This window comes from Electrophorus electricus, chromosome 4 (assembly GCF_041902795.1).
Source record: "Electrophorus electricus isolate QZ-2024a chromosome 4, ASM4190279v1, whole genome shotgun sequence".
NCBI classification, from domain to species: domain Eukaryota; kingdom Metazoa; phylum Chordata; class Actinopteri; order Gymnotiformes; family Gymnotidae; genus Electrophorus; species Electrophorus electricus.
The window spans coordinates 16155702-16169444 of NC_137500.1; the positions used below are offsets into that span (position 1 = coordinate 16155702).

A 13743-nucleotide genomic window follows, 5' to 3' on the forward strand; every position below is an offset into this window, starting at 1 on the left:
AGTATTCAGTAAACGTTGCAATTTGTTTAACTGGCTATTGTTAGTTAACAATGCTGAGCTTTTTTTAATCTAACCTGGTTATGGTGAAGATTTTAAGCAGAATTTGAATGACTAAAAAAAATTATTAATAATAAAAATAACTTTATTAATAATGGCATCATACCTTAGGGTTTATAAAAATATCCTGCACCAGAAGGTATATTTACTTACCTCTCCCACATGTTCCATGTTAAGTAGATTCTCAAAGCGTAGGCCCCAGTGTATGTCACTACTTCCTCCAGCAATGCCGCCAAGCTTCATTGTCCTGTTGACCAAGTCCCTACACCAAGGACCCAAGTAGGCTTGAGATGTCCCGTTGTTAATTCCTAGGAGCTGCTTCGCTAAAAATGTTTCCCGGAGGATCAAAGTATAACATGGGTAAAGGGTCAGAAAGTTGCTACTATTACTTCTGCAAGATCCCGGAGATACAAAGAGAGATCAACACTACTCAATACTGTTAACAAATAAACAACAAAGATCTTAGAGTCCAGTTCCCAGACTTCCAAAAACTAATCTCATGTGGGTTTACTCAGCTTTTCAAGAACATTTTCTTTCTCTCAGTGAAACATATCACAGACATTAAGCCACTTGAAAACCCTCAGAAATGTAAACAAAATGACTATGTTTGGGCACCTCATCACCTCTCACCTTCATAAAATGAGATACATCCATGGAGTCTAAATATTAGATTTATTAAGAGATAATTCCAATACTGCAATATATTTATATACCACTGCTCATTATAAAGGAGGGAACAAAGCAAAGTCAACATCTTACAAATACATTTTTCATTTTCACTAATAAAATGTTTGTTTTGTTTAACCATGATGGTGAGAAGAACCAAGATATTCTAACATGTTACCTTATGGCTGGATGGCTGGAACAACAAACTAAGACGCTAATGCAGTTCTCTCAAAATTGGACACTGAAAACAAACAAAAAAGAAAAACAAAAACAAAAAACAACCAACATAAGAACAAAAGCTACTGTAAAAAACACCAAGTGCCAGCAGGTGCAAGAAATGAGTGGGGGAAAAAAAGTCCTGTTGCTACACGTTAGTTATCAATAAAGGACTGTACAGTTACAGAAAGGCATAACATTTGCTCCCATGCTGCACTTGATGTTAAAAAAAAGAAAAAAAAAAAGAAAGAAAGAAAATCTCATTTAGCCAAATCATCCCACAACATTAGATAAGACAAGAGTGGACATCACTGTCTCAATGAAAATTGAGAGTAACACTGGCTTGATGTTTTAATATTACCACATCATATTGGTGCTAACAGTAAGCGAACTTGCACTCTTTCCAATTTGCTGCCATATTTGATCACCATCATCAAGGTCCGGCAAAGGAGGAGTCAACAGTTCACATCAGGGCATTGCAACATAGGGCCTGTGTTGTAACCAGTCAGGATTCAGCCCTGGGTTTAAACGGTCTGGGTGGGGTGGTAGTTGACGGTGCCAGGGTCAGTAAGTCTTGGCATAACGTACACGCACATTCCTGCGCATGTTCAGGTGGGGGGAGAGGGGCAAGGGGAGGGGCATGGCGTCAACTGCTACGTGGCTCAGCTCTTAATGGGCCTCCCCGTTGAGGGAGGAGGCTTCCCCTCGAGGGGAAGAGGAGCGAGAGAAGCCCCTCTCTGTGTTGTCGGAGCTGGAGCCGCTCTGGCTGTGATGGTCTGCCGAGGCAGCGCTGGAGGAGGGGCTAGCCGATGGCTTGCTTTTCTCCTTAAAGTCTGTGATGACGACCGTCAGGTCGCCCACGGTCACCTCCAGGTGCTGGGCGCTACTCCGGTCGACGTTTTTTAACCGGGGCCTGGGAGGGCATAAAGATGTACATTTACATGTCAATTCTTTGAGGCGCCCTAGCTTCAACATCAAACAGCCTCTCTTTATATTAGGGCCCTTTTCTGGACTGATGTGACTCAAGAAGATGGTCTTGTAAGTTGACCCCTACTTGGGCTAAGTTGCCAGTCGATTAAGTACACTTACTGTACAGCTGGACACACATGCTACTAATCCTTATTTGGTTAATACTTTGTATTCAGAAGACCAAAGTTAACCAATGTCCTGTTCTCTCTGCAACTGTGCCATTGTTCCAGTGGTCATGTCTGCATATTTTGTGTACAAATATATAACTGCATATATATCAGTTTATGGTGCATTCTTATGTCTTTGCATAAGTATTTACGAGTGCATTTACAGTATCAATGTATATTGAATGCACTGACCCAACATTGACCCTTTGATGAAAACAAGGTTACTCATAAAAGAAGCCAAGAAAGGTTGAAGATATACACAGCATACAGGACTCTAGTAGACAGACAGTACAGTAATGGTGCTTAGAATAGTGGATTACAACTTACAATCGACTGTGTGTATGGCAGCTCTCTTGCTACAGCTATAATGTATACTTAATAAAGCAATCACTAAGTGTATAGTAAATTGCATTTAGACAGACTGCTGCACATTCATCAAGAGCCCCAGGGTAAATGTACTGCTCTAGTGCCTTTGTCCATGTATTTGTAAACAATAAGGTATACACTCCAAGAGTGGCACTTGTAATTGTGGAAGTTCCCCAAAGATGGCCTAATGATTTTATGGACAGGGATAAACTGATTTTAGGGGTCACCAGAGGCACTGGCCAGAAAGACAGAATACATAATAGTCATCTGGTGGGGTCTCAGGGAAGGAGAGGCCTCCACCCCCACTTCTTTTTTCATGTCGATGCATTTAGTGACCTCTGCACCCCATTCGGCACTGGACCTCGCCTACAACCAAACCAGCGCTACATTTGTGCCTTTGTATGTATTGGATTGTAGCCACAGATGTGGAGACCACACAGCTGCAGTTGTAGTAAAGAAAGCTGTCATTGTGAAACTCCAAAAAAAACAAACATAGCTGGAGATGTGCAGGATTCCTGTACCTGTATTATCTACAAAACCCCTTTCATTGTTACCATAATTCAAGCGATTGCCACTTTCATGCTTATATTTATAATCCAGGTTTGCCCAGTGAGTACCCCTCCTGAACTGTGTAGTTTATTAGCTTGATTGCTCACTCATTATTTAATGCTCCTGCGCTATATAACGGCAGGGTAAAGATTGAAGAGCTCAGGACAGAGGCTCCTTGGGTCTATGCCAGGGTAATGTGGACCCAAACTGGATAAAAACTGTGACATCTGAAAAGACACAGCTACAAAATGTATCACCTCATTTTCTTGTGGCTGTTCCTCTTCAGCGCAGGCTCCTTCTCGTTCTTCTCCTTATCCGTCCGCTCCTTCTTCTCTTTCTTGGGCTGAGTGGGCGAAGCAAACTGCTGCGTTACTTGCTGTGCTACCAGCTGGGAGACAGGACGAGGCTTCCTGGGGGTGGGGGGGAGTGGAGCATGAGAGTGTGAGAGAGGAAAAAGAGAAAAAGAGAGAGAGAGGGATGGGAGGCTGAGTGAGAAAACCAGAAATGCCAGAAATGCAAATCAGGCTGATCTCAACTCATCTGAATGAAGCCTGAAAAAGGAACTCCGGGAAAATGCCAAGTTCAGACAGGCCTCATGCACAAAACCAGTGTAGAAATCCAATCCATCGTGCGCAGATTGTGAAGCGAGAGACCACTGCTTCCAGGGGAGCAGCTGCTAAGTGCCTCTCGTTATACAGCCCACTCCCAGCACAAGCCCACGGGTGCACGCCATCTCTGGCAATTAGGTGGTAAACCCAATATTACTATTCGCGCCACCTCAGGTGCTGCCTTCAACAAAGCTGGACAGCTTGTTGTTACATAATGGTTAGGAAACGCCTGAGAAGCACTTATACACTAATGTTTTTTTTTTTTTTAATTCGTTAGCAATCACTGCAGTTTGCTGGGATTTCAAAATGTTATATTTTGCATCATTAAATGAGGGTGGAAAAAGGTTTCTCTTCTCCAGAAAGTTCCTGCTAGAGACCATGAGCAATGCTGCTACTATCAACAATGTGTAATTAACAGACATCTTCATGACATGTCATTGTGTCTCCTGTTTTTAAAGACTGGCATCAAGGAGACTGATACAACATTTCTGTGAGACACATCAAATAAGCTGTGGCACATTAAATGTTTATGTATAACCGTTTGTGATCACTGTAATAGCTATAGATGTACATTTCCATAAAGGAAACTCCAACATTTGACACCACTAAGTTTTATGTCCTATTTCATCAATCAAGCAAAATAAAATGCTGCATTTGTAATCCCATAATGATGTAACTGGCCTACTTTTATTTATTTGTTTGTTTTTTGTTTGTTAATGGTGATTGGAACCAAGATCTGACAGGGAGCTTTTAGCCCTGTATTTTTAATTATGTCCTTGTTCCTGTACTTTCAATAAATTGTGAATACAGATATCAGTTAATAGACGACAGAGCCATTAGCATGAAATGGTTATGAGATTGATGATTAAAAGTGGGTCATTATATCGTAGTTATAGTATGATGAAGATAGCTTAATCAGGGTTTATGAGAAAATAATAATAATAATAATAATAATAACACTTGTAAAGGAGTGAATAGACAGACAGAGCAAGCGATTACTATAGGGCACTTGCACTTCATACAGGGTCCCAATAACCTGTGTTAACAACAAATTTATTTTTGCAGAATTTACTGCCCAAGAGAGAGGCCTCTGGAGTTACAGACAGCATACTCTATTACACACAGGCCCGTGAACTGCACATATGCTGTTTCACAAGGGTTCAGGATCAATTTCCCAAACCGAGGCTTACTCCTTATAACAGGCACTGCAAAGAATAGCTTTCGAAAAGCTTGCATGGAAAAGATGACTGTGGAGCAATAATGAAGCACAGCCACATAAGAGGTGTACTAGACCCACTTGCACCTCCTTACACATTTATCTTATGGACAATGTCAGCAAGCAAATTCAGAAAACAATCACATGACCATAACCTTGCATTAACGCTCATTGGTTGCCCTGATTTTCCATCCAACATGGGACAGACAGGTTTTGCTGACTAAAGCTATCTGTTTTTGGCAGCAGGGAAAAGAAAAAACCCAAAACAAAAACATTTGTTACCTTTGACAAATTTCCTCACAGCTTCCCCCTCCAGCACTGAGAACACACCTGCACTACTGTAAACATCGCATTATGCTAAACCCCCTCTATTATTCCTACTAAGCTGCCAGTACCTCAGGTGTTTGCATGAGGGTATGAGGACTGCTGGGAGGCGGCGTGTAGTTGGGAGTGTGAGGCCATGATTTATGCGCTACGCCGCAAGAGTGTGCTTGGGCCCCCTTGCTGGTGCCAAGGCCTGCCCCCATCCCATCCATCCCATCCACACCCCCCCAGTCTGACAGATGGCCCCATGCCTCCTGCGGCTTCCCCTCCGCTGACCTCCCCAGCTTTTCCTGCTGCTAGCATTTCCACTAGCTGTTCCGCTAGCCTTTCCTCTTTGCCGTTCCCCCACTTGTTCTGTACTGCCTTTCCTTGCTTGCTCTCTTTCATGGTCATCCCTTCTTCTCTTCTCCCCCCTCCTCCATTTCTGTTCTACCCGAAATTAGGTCAGCATATGTCAGAGATGTGGTGCAGGGCTCATCGTGCCTTGGCTAGCTGCATACTGTCTGTGGTAGAATCTCTCTGTTCTCGCCCCCCCCCCCCCCCCCAGGACAGAGTATTTTGGCAAATGAGGCTGCCAGCGCACCATCTTCCAAGCTTGGAATCAGAGCTGTTTGCTGAGATCTTTTGCACACTGTTGGTTTTGGCGTGGTGGAAAAGGGCACTTTAGCCTTTTGCACCCAGACTGCCACAATAGCTTAACTGGGACTTGCATGAACCTTCAGACTCCTCAATATGCTCCTCTATTCCAATCAAGAACAAGAGTGCATTCCTGTGCTAAAAGCATTACTGCCACCAAGAATAAGTGCGTTTTGGGGTCCGAAACCTGCTCAGATTCGCTTTCCCATCAAAATAAGATAATTATGACTGATCAGCTAAAAACTTGTTAGGATAACAGAACTGTCAGTCAGTCAGTCACAATTGCAGTGATCGTATCATGCAAGTATATATTGTGGTTTAAACACCCCCCTCTCCCCAATCTGTCAACAGCAGGGCCATTTGCTAAAAGCGCTAGCCTGGCCCAAGACACACAGGAACGAGTGGTAGCTTGCCCATTTTGGAAGTGCACTATGGTTAGCAGGAATGGTGGGAGGAGCAAGGGGGGGCTGGAGCATTGGGTGGTTGTCAACACCAGGTAAACATGGTACCATCAGAACATGGTTGGTGGTAGACGAGGGATGAGGGGGTTTTAGGGTCAGGCTGAAAAGGCACTCAAGAAGCAAGGACGAGCGCTGACTGACAAGCGCCGACTCAACAAATCTGAGTAGCACGGACGGGCTGAATTGCTAGCATCCTGCTCCTTCCTGCCCCACCTCCAAACCGCTTCCTCAAGTCGCACGACCAGCAAGCATGCTCTTGAACGATTGCTTTACCTTTCAACACCTGCCTGCCGTACGTGGTTTTAAAGTCTACCTCATAAAACATTCATTCTCATGCACTAATCGGAGTGCATACATAGGGTCAAACAGCGGGTCTGGGGTCTCATTTCTAAGGCCCAAGGAAGGAGTGGAAAGCAGCTGTTAATGCAGGCATAAACAATGAAGAACGCAAATGTGAATTACTCAGTGGTAGGTAATCTTAAACAGAAAGCGAGGACCGCTTGGTGGTACGCGGCTCACTCATTTTGCCGAAGCGTCCGTGCAAAGAAGTCGCCTCGCATGGCACTCCAGCTTGTAAATTAATGGACTGTACGTGTCACTGAATGAAGGGCACATCATCATTAAAGCCCATCAGCAACAGCCATCTCAGGGGCATCGCGAACAGAGGCAGAGGAACGGGAAGAGAGAGAGAGAAAGCGAGAACACCCGTATTTGTGTGTGTGTGTGTGTGTGTGTGTCAGCAGTTAAATGTCCTGATGAGGTGCTTCTCCCCCTGATGACACCGCGCCTGATTAAGCCATTGAATACTAATGAGCCCTGGCTGTCTGGGAGCCAGCTGCCACAGGGCCTGGTTGTGTAACAGCCACACGCTCTCTGCCATACTACCCTTTGCCTACTACTCCGTCTATATGTGGAACAGCCAGGCCCCTACAACAAAATTAATAACGAATTTGAACCACAAACGGTGGACTAAATTAAGATCATAGGATTATTTGTCCTGAAAGTGCAATGATGTAGTTTGGGAACGAGTGTATCATTTCCTGGCTCTTTGCCCCAGAGCTCTGATATCAGGGGAAATATTACTGTCAACAAGGCAAAGCTGGGTGCTGCTCCAAAACTCCAAGACCCTCTCATGATGGTTGAGCTGGGACGGGTTACGCATGGTTTTCATAGCTAGTGTCAAGCCAGAGGGTTTTAAATACCTTACTGATCGCAAAAATGTTCTAAACAAAACAGCAGAGCGAGTCAGTTAGGTTACTAACGTTAACCCTATAATACTCACTCTTCCTTGCGGGTCAAACTGAAAGAAGCGTCGGACGCCGTTTTCTTGAATTACTGATAGCGGCAATAAATAATTTACAATAACGAAAGGTGGTAGCCTGCAACCAGAGCATCTTCCTGAAAATAATGCCCTCTTGTTTACAAACCTTTATGGAGTGGCAGTTTCGTTTCACAATCCGCAGGCTACATTTAAACAGTCTACCGCAGACCTCGACCACTCAAAGAAATATTTACAAACGAACAGCTGTAAATTCGATGGATTTAAACCTAACTGACGGCTCTTTAGCTCCATGCTTCACAACGCACGCATTAGTGCTCCTTCATTGTTTCAAACAGAATAACTACGCGGATAACATTGTATCAACACGCGAATAAGTCTGGTAATCTCGCAGTGTAGGTAACAAATTCTGACAAGACGTTTTATCGGTTCAAAATCTCATCTAAAGCACTTACCGCGTTGACGTTCCCTTTCGGACATCGCACATCATGCATTTGAAAGCCTCGGCGCTGTTCTTGAACGTACAGACACTACAATCCCAGTATCCGTCGTCAGACGAGGGTTTCGGTTGCCGTTTCGGCCTTCAAAAACAAAAACAGAGAACGTCACATGTCTAACTTGAAGTATTTCTGAAAAACTCTAGCGTTACCAACACCCAAAGTCAGCGCTACCCTTGAAAAGGTGACTGGTTTTATGAGGTCTTGGTTTTATGACAGGATAGGCTATTAAAACATGAGTCCGCCATGGTTGTGTTGCAGCTACCTCATTCACACACAGCCTCAGCCTAAACCCTGGGCGCGCGCGGACTGCCTGAGCTCCCGTGTTGCTCGCTTCGAGTATCTTCAGTGACAGTGCGAGTATTATTTTACCTCGTCGGGCTCCTCTTGTCTCCCATACTGCCAAAACTTTGTTTGTGTACGGTGTTACCAGCACAGTCGCTATTTTGTTAAACCGCGATGCGCCCACGGCTCCCAGCTGTCGTAGAAACTCCAGTACAAGGACGCTCACGTGACCAAGTACATCCAACCAATAATTTTGTCAAGACAGGGTCGTAGGGTTTACGCTTTTAACACAAAACACCCGATCCGCGCCGTTTAAACTTACACATATCAAAGTTGATTTTACCCAGTGTGTTTATTCTTGGCACGGGCATTACATTTATCTATTGACCTAATATTTAAGACATCGGGAAAGCCTTTAAAAAGTGTAGTTTATCCCACACCAATTCGGAAATTCAGTTAAGGCAAATGATAGTACGCATTTGAAGACGACATGGTTTTAATGGATTCTTAAGTTCTCTAGGTTAACTCGCGCAGCTTCACAGCTAAAAAGTAGGCTCTTCTGCAACCTCCGAGCTATAAATAAAATACAGCCAGACTCAGTCCAATTCTGCCATTGGCTAACAGTTACGGTCTAACAATCCCCATGAAACCTGAGTCACAGATGGAACACAAATAGAAGATTTGGTTACATAAATTCCCATTTTTATGTGAGAGAAAAAGGGTAAAATGGGGATTCGTTATTTTAACTTGGCTTGGCTGTGTGAGTGCTCCCTTACAAACACACTGATGCACTCAACAATGCTATAGCTCTGAAGGATGGAGGCTTGTTGTAGATTACACAGCAAGTGCCATATATGCACTTGAGCATAGAGGTTCAAGGACGTTGTCAAAAATAGTTTTATTTATTCATATCTGTCTGGGTTTGAAAATGATAAACATCTGTATTTTTATTTATTAAAAAAAAAAAAAAAAAAAAAAGGTTTTAAAAAATGACTGACAGAATAGAGACTCTAAAAGTGAAAAACATTTCTGAACCCCTCCATGAAGTGACTACTACTTCTTAAATCAAGGTGGGGTATTCTGAGTGTAACATCAGTAACAACAGCTTTCCTCCGCACCAAACCACTAAAACCTACAAAAGTTACTTCCATCTTTGTCAAAGCTTTAAGCAAGCACCTCTGATAATCAGTTCAATCTCACAGGTACTTATTCTGGACAATAAGATGCATCGTCTTGTGAACATCACAATAGTCATCAGTCACTGAGCTCCTCCTCATCGCTGAAGTAGGTGCTCTTTTTGATCTTTTTCAGTTTGTGCGAGTCCTCTGATGTCGAAGCCGGGCATGACTCTTCCATGAGCTGCCGCCTTCGTCTTTCTTCTTCTTCAATTCTGGCTTGCTGCACACAGTAAGACCTTAATGAGGATTTGCTTTTGAACAGGCTTTAGGAGTCCCCCCCAGCCCAAGAATATAAAATGATTCTTCCTTGTTGTGGTTTAAGTCTAGTCCTGGACCACACTGGAAAACCAATGATGATTCACTAGTGAAAACCAATTGTAGCCTATTAACCCTTTTAGCATATTTAATTAATGAGCATGTGGAAATGTAAAAGTTCTGTTTAAATAATGACATTCTAAAGACCTTAAAAAGAGTAAAAAAAGATCATAGTTATTGTACAATTCTAAATATTAATTTACAAAAGCACAAGCCAAAACCTGTAGAACCATCGGAACTCCAAAAAAAGACCAAAACGAACACTATTCATTCGCCGACCTGGAAAGCAATTGCTTGACTTAAGCTGTCAAGTGCAGGGTCCTCGCCTTCATCTTCACTTTCTTCTTGGTCACTTAAGGAGAGGGGGAAAAAAAGACACCAGTGCAAAATGCATCACCTAACATCAGCAAACAACACAAGCATTCCCACTGTGTCTCGGCTGCTAACATACTGAATGGTACTTACACCTCCTCGACATGCTTCATCTTTTTCTTTTTTTTCTTTTCCTTTTTTGGCGGCGGTTCTCTTTCTCCAAGCAAATTCTTTGGGCAGGAGTAGCTTAAGTGGCCATCTTCCTGCAATGGAGAAACAGAGTTGTATGATATGATCAAAGTCTTCAGTAAAAATGAAGCCTAAAAAAGTGTACAGCTGTATTTGTCTAATTTAACTTCTTTGTTTGGTTCTGCAGTACAGTAAGCAGACTAAATATGGAGCCATTACTTCTTAATATTTGTGCATTTGTAAATGGGATTAAGCAATTGCCCCAGCTGAATAGGGATGCGTCATTAATTTATAATTTTATTTCTGGATTAAGATACGATTTTAGGTCAATACTAGGCTTACACATAAGTCAAAAGTATACTATCTGATTTCAAAATGATTTGTTTGGCATTCATTCCAGGGACTGAATCTATACTGAGTAATTTAGTGAAACACTTATCTCCATATGATATTACAATGCATTCATGTTATTTTTAGAGATCACTGTATTGAAATGTAATAAAATGAAACAACTGGAGTAGATTCAAAGTGAATGCACTCCTCCCTAAAAAAGCGAAGGATGATTCTGTGCTTCAGTGGCACAGTAAACCAACATGAAACAAGCTAATGACTGGAAATGTGGATAAGCAAGCAGAGAGCAACTCCCTAGATGAGACTTGGGAACTATTGGGGAATTTTTTTTAACTTGATCACATTTTGCATGATAAAGTAAAGGTTCTTTCCCCTTCCCATTTCGTGGAACCAAAAGTTATTGGACAAAGTTCTCACTGCAAGTACTCACATAACGCTTACAAATTACATGTGGAAATAAATCACGGGCAAAATTTTCTGACTCTTTCACTTTGTTAACAAGGGGTTGTTAATGTTTATTTTCAACACCTGAAGACATTTGTGGTTATAATAACTGCCCATAGTCAAAATGTAACAAGTATGAAGAAAACCTGGCTGTACACCTCCACACAACACAGTGAATAGAGTTCTAGTGAGAGAGCCTCTCAGAGCTCACACCACACTCAGAACACCTGAACATATCAGTATAGTTTCAAAACTTACACCACACTCATAACACCTGGACTTATCACTGTAGTTTCTTCTCCGAATGAACTCAGCCGCCCTCCCATTATCGATAGCAATGCTGGCCTTCACTGTCCGACCGAACAACTGTGGGAGACAGAGAAAGTAATTGGCAATTACTAGGATGTCATAGTCACAAAAAGACTTAGAGACAACCAGGAAGTGGGTAAGCAATGATTTAGCGATTGTCTATGTACCTGTTTATGGTTCAGTGATCGAGCACAATTATGGGCCGACTCTTTGTCCAGGAACAGCACAAACGCGACACCTTTACTCATCCGTGTTTGTTTGTCTTTTACAACGGTCACCCTTGAAATTATGCAAAAACAGTGTAATGTTTTAGAGTAAATGTGATTACTACTTGTTTTATTGCAGATTTGTTTAATGAGGAATAAGCTTAAAATGTACTTACTTGACAACTTTTCCATATTTAGTGCATAACTTGAAGGAAATGGGAGAATTCTCAAATAAGTAAACTAATTTCCAGATGAGGCAAAACAAAACATTAAAACTCTGCTGCTATTCCCTATAAAAACAACCATATGGAAACATTATCCTGAGAAATATGAGAGTAGAATGGACTTTGATTCTAGTTAACAGAACTAAGAAGTAGACTTTATCTGAAGGGGAAGCCCCTGCTGCATCATCACGATAAGCCTTTGGAAAGCCAGACACCTTCAGGGTTCTCACTGGGCATCAGGCTCCTCAGAAAACATAGCCTTTAGCCTTAAATCAAGACTGCAGTTCTAAAGATTTAGTGTTGCACATCCTCCTGTTTATACATGCACGTAATTAACAATAATTAACTTTTCAACCCAGACAAGCATTGACAATCAGTCTGACTCCTAATTGCCAAAATGACAAGAAGAAAACTCGATGTTTTTTTTTTTTTTATACAAAATCTCAGTTCTTCAAGTACTATTTTATTAGATTGGCTGGCACAAAATGAGGTTTGTTACCTCAAGGATCATCAACCTATAAAATGAGATGTCAGCAAAAACTTTTTTTGTAAAGCCATGTCACAGATGAGCTTGACATTTCCATCAATTTTGCATAACTTTCAGACATATGCTGCACCATGGTGAGGCAAACCTTCATTTTGAAAAACACCAATCAGTGATAGAAATTATTATTGTAGTCAGTATTGTCTGGAAATTCTAAAAGTTTAGCTTAGTATTTTAGTAGTTTTGACATTTCAGGCAACTGATATTTCTGAAACGGGTTTTAATAATTACTGAGTTATGTACACAAAGAAGTAAGAGAGACACTAGATCTTTCTTAAATAACAAATCATAATCCCAACTGTACTGGTCTATTTGTCTTTATCTTATTATTTTAAGACCAGTGAGTCAAAACATAAATATGCAAAATCTATGCAACCTATAATACTTAAGTTGAGAAAACCATGCAAGTACAGTCAAGACAGCAGTGTAGCACAACAATATGCAATAGCCTACCTTATGCAAGTCATTATTAGTTAAGGAAAATGGTAGATTGGAAACATAAACAGTGCTTTTGCTTGGTGCTAAGCCGCCACTCATGTTGCATCTGGAAAAGTAAAAAGAGAAAATGCAGTAACAAAGTTATCAGCCAGATCGCTGACAGATTGAGTGAAATTTAGTAGCTAAAACAGCTACTAAAAAAGCTTACGTGAGTGAAGTAACGTGAATAAAAGTAGATGCTTAATATGATAATTCACCTACGTGTTATGAATATGTTAGCTCCGTTACTGTTTTAAAACGTGTGCTGAAATATTTGACTACACGTCTTCAGAATATGTCTGACAAATAATAATTTGAATAATTCAGTGAATCCGAATCTTGGCAGATATATGTGAAAATATCTGAAGCACTAGGTTAGGTGCCCAATTAACTAAGTAAGCCAAGTTAGCTAACGCTAGCTATCCGAATACATCACGATACACTCCAGCTACTGTTTACTAGCAGCTTGTATGCTAGCTAGGTTAGCTACTTCTGGGAGAACGTATACATAAACACAATCTGAGAAAAAAAGTCTTACCAAACAAATAGCTACACCTTTGACACAAAGCCTCCGTAGATAAGATGCATTCCAACAAGTTTAAGATATGCGATTTGTTTTTAACAGCGATATAACCTAGCTATACTAGATACAACGATTATAAATGAGGTTTTCTGTTGTTTTTTGCAGAACAGTGAAGCAGGTCACCACCGCAATTCCTCAAATAGCTACCACGAAATCCAATTTCTAACCTACAAAAAAATCAGAATAATATCGCACAACCACAAAAGAACTACTAAACACAATCTATTTCGATATGTGTGGTAAGTATAAAATACGCAGTGTTCTTCACAACGACCATTAGTCATGGTGCACTCTTATTTTGTCAAAAACCTGACT

At 41.5% G+C, this 13743-nt stretch overlaps 2 protein-coding genes across 4 annotated transcripts; both read right to left on the reverse strand.

Moving 5' to 3' along the window:
• Nucleotides 1-710: 710 nt before the first annotated feature.
• Nucleotides 711-8534, reverse strand: yaf2 (YY1 associated factor 2). Of its 2 annotated transcripts, none has more exons than XM_027011133.3 (4): nt 8384-8534; nt 7970-8095; nt 3248-3400; nt 711-1852 (listed from the first exon to the last, which is right to left on the reverse strand). In XM_027011133.3, the coding sequence occupies exons 1-4, from the start codon at nt 8407-8409 to the stop codon at nt 1609-1611; spliced, it is 549 nt and encodes a 182-aa protein (XP_026866934.1). In that variant the 5' UTR covers nt 8410-8534; the 3' UTR covers nt 711-1608. The 2 variants fall into 2 exon arrangements, with proteins under 2 accessions (XP_026866934.1, XP_026866935.1); XM_027011134.3 differs by having other exon boundaries at nt 8277-8415.
• Nucleotides 8535-9178: 644 nt separating this feature from the next.
• On the reverse strand, nt 9179-13677 carry zcrb1 (zinc finger CCHC-type and RNA binding motif 1). Of its 2 annotated transcripts, none has more exons than XM_027011083.3 (8): nt 13384-13677; nt 12822-12912; nt 11777-11805; nt 11562-11673; nt 11344-11451; nt 10255-10364; nt 10069-10141; nt 9179-9694 (listed from the first exon to the last, which is right to left on the reverse strand). In XM_027011083.3, the coding sequence occupies exons 2-8, from the start codon at nt 12903-12905 to the stop codon at nt 9551-9553; spliced, it is 660 nt and encodes a 219-aa protein (XP_026866884.1). In that variant the 5' UTR covers nt 12906-12912; nt 13384-13677; the 3' UTR covers nt 9179-9550. The 2 variants fall into 2 exon arrangements, with proteins under 2 accessions (XP_026866884.1, XP_081568778.1); XM_081712652.1 differs by lacking the exon at nt 13384-13677 and adding an exon at nt 13068-13264.
• Between the last annotated feature and the right edge of the window lie 66 nt (nt 13678-13743).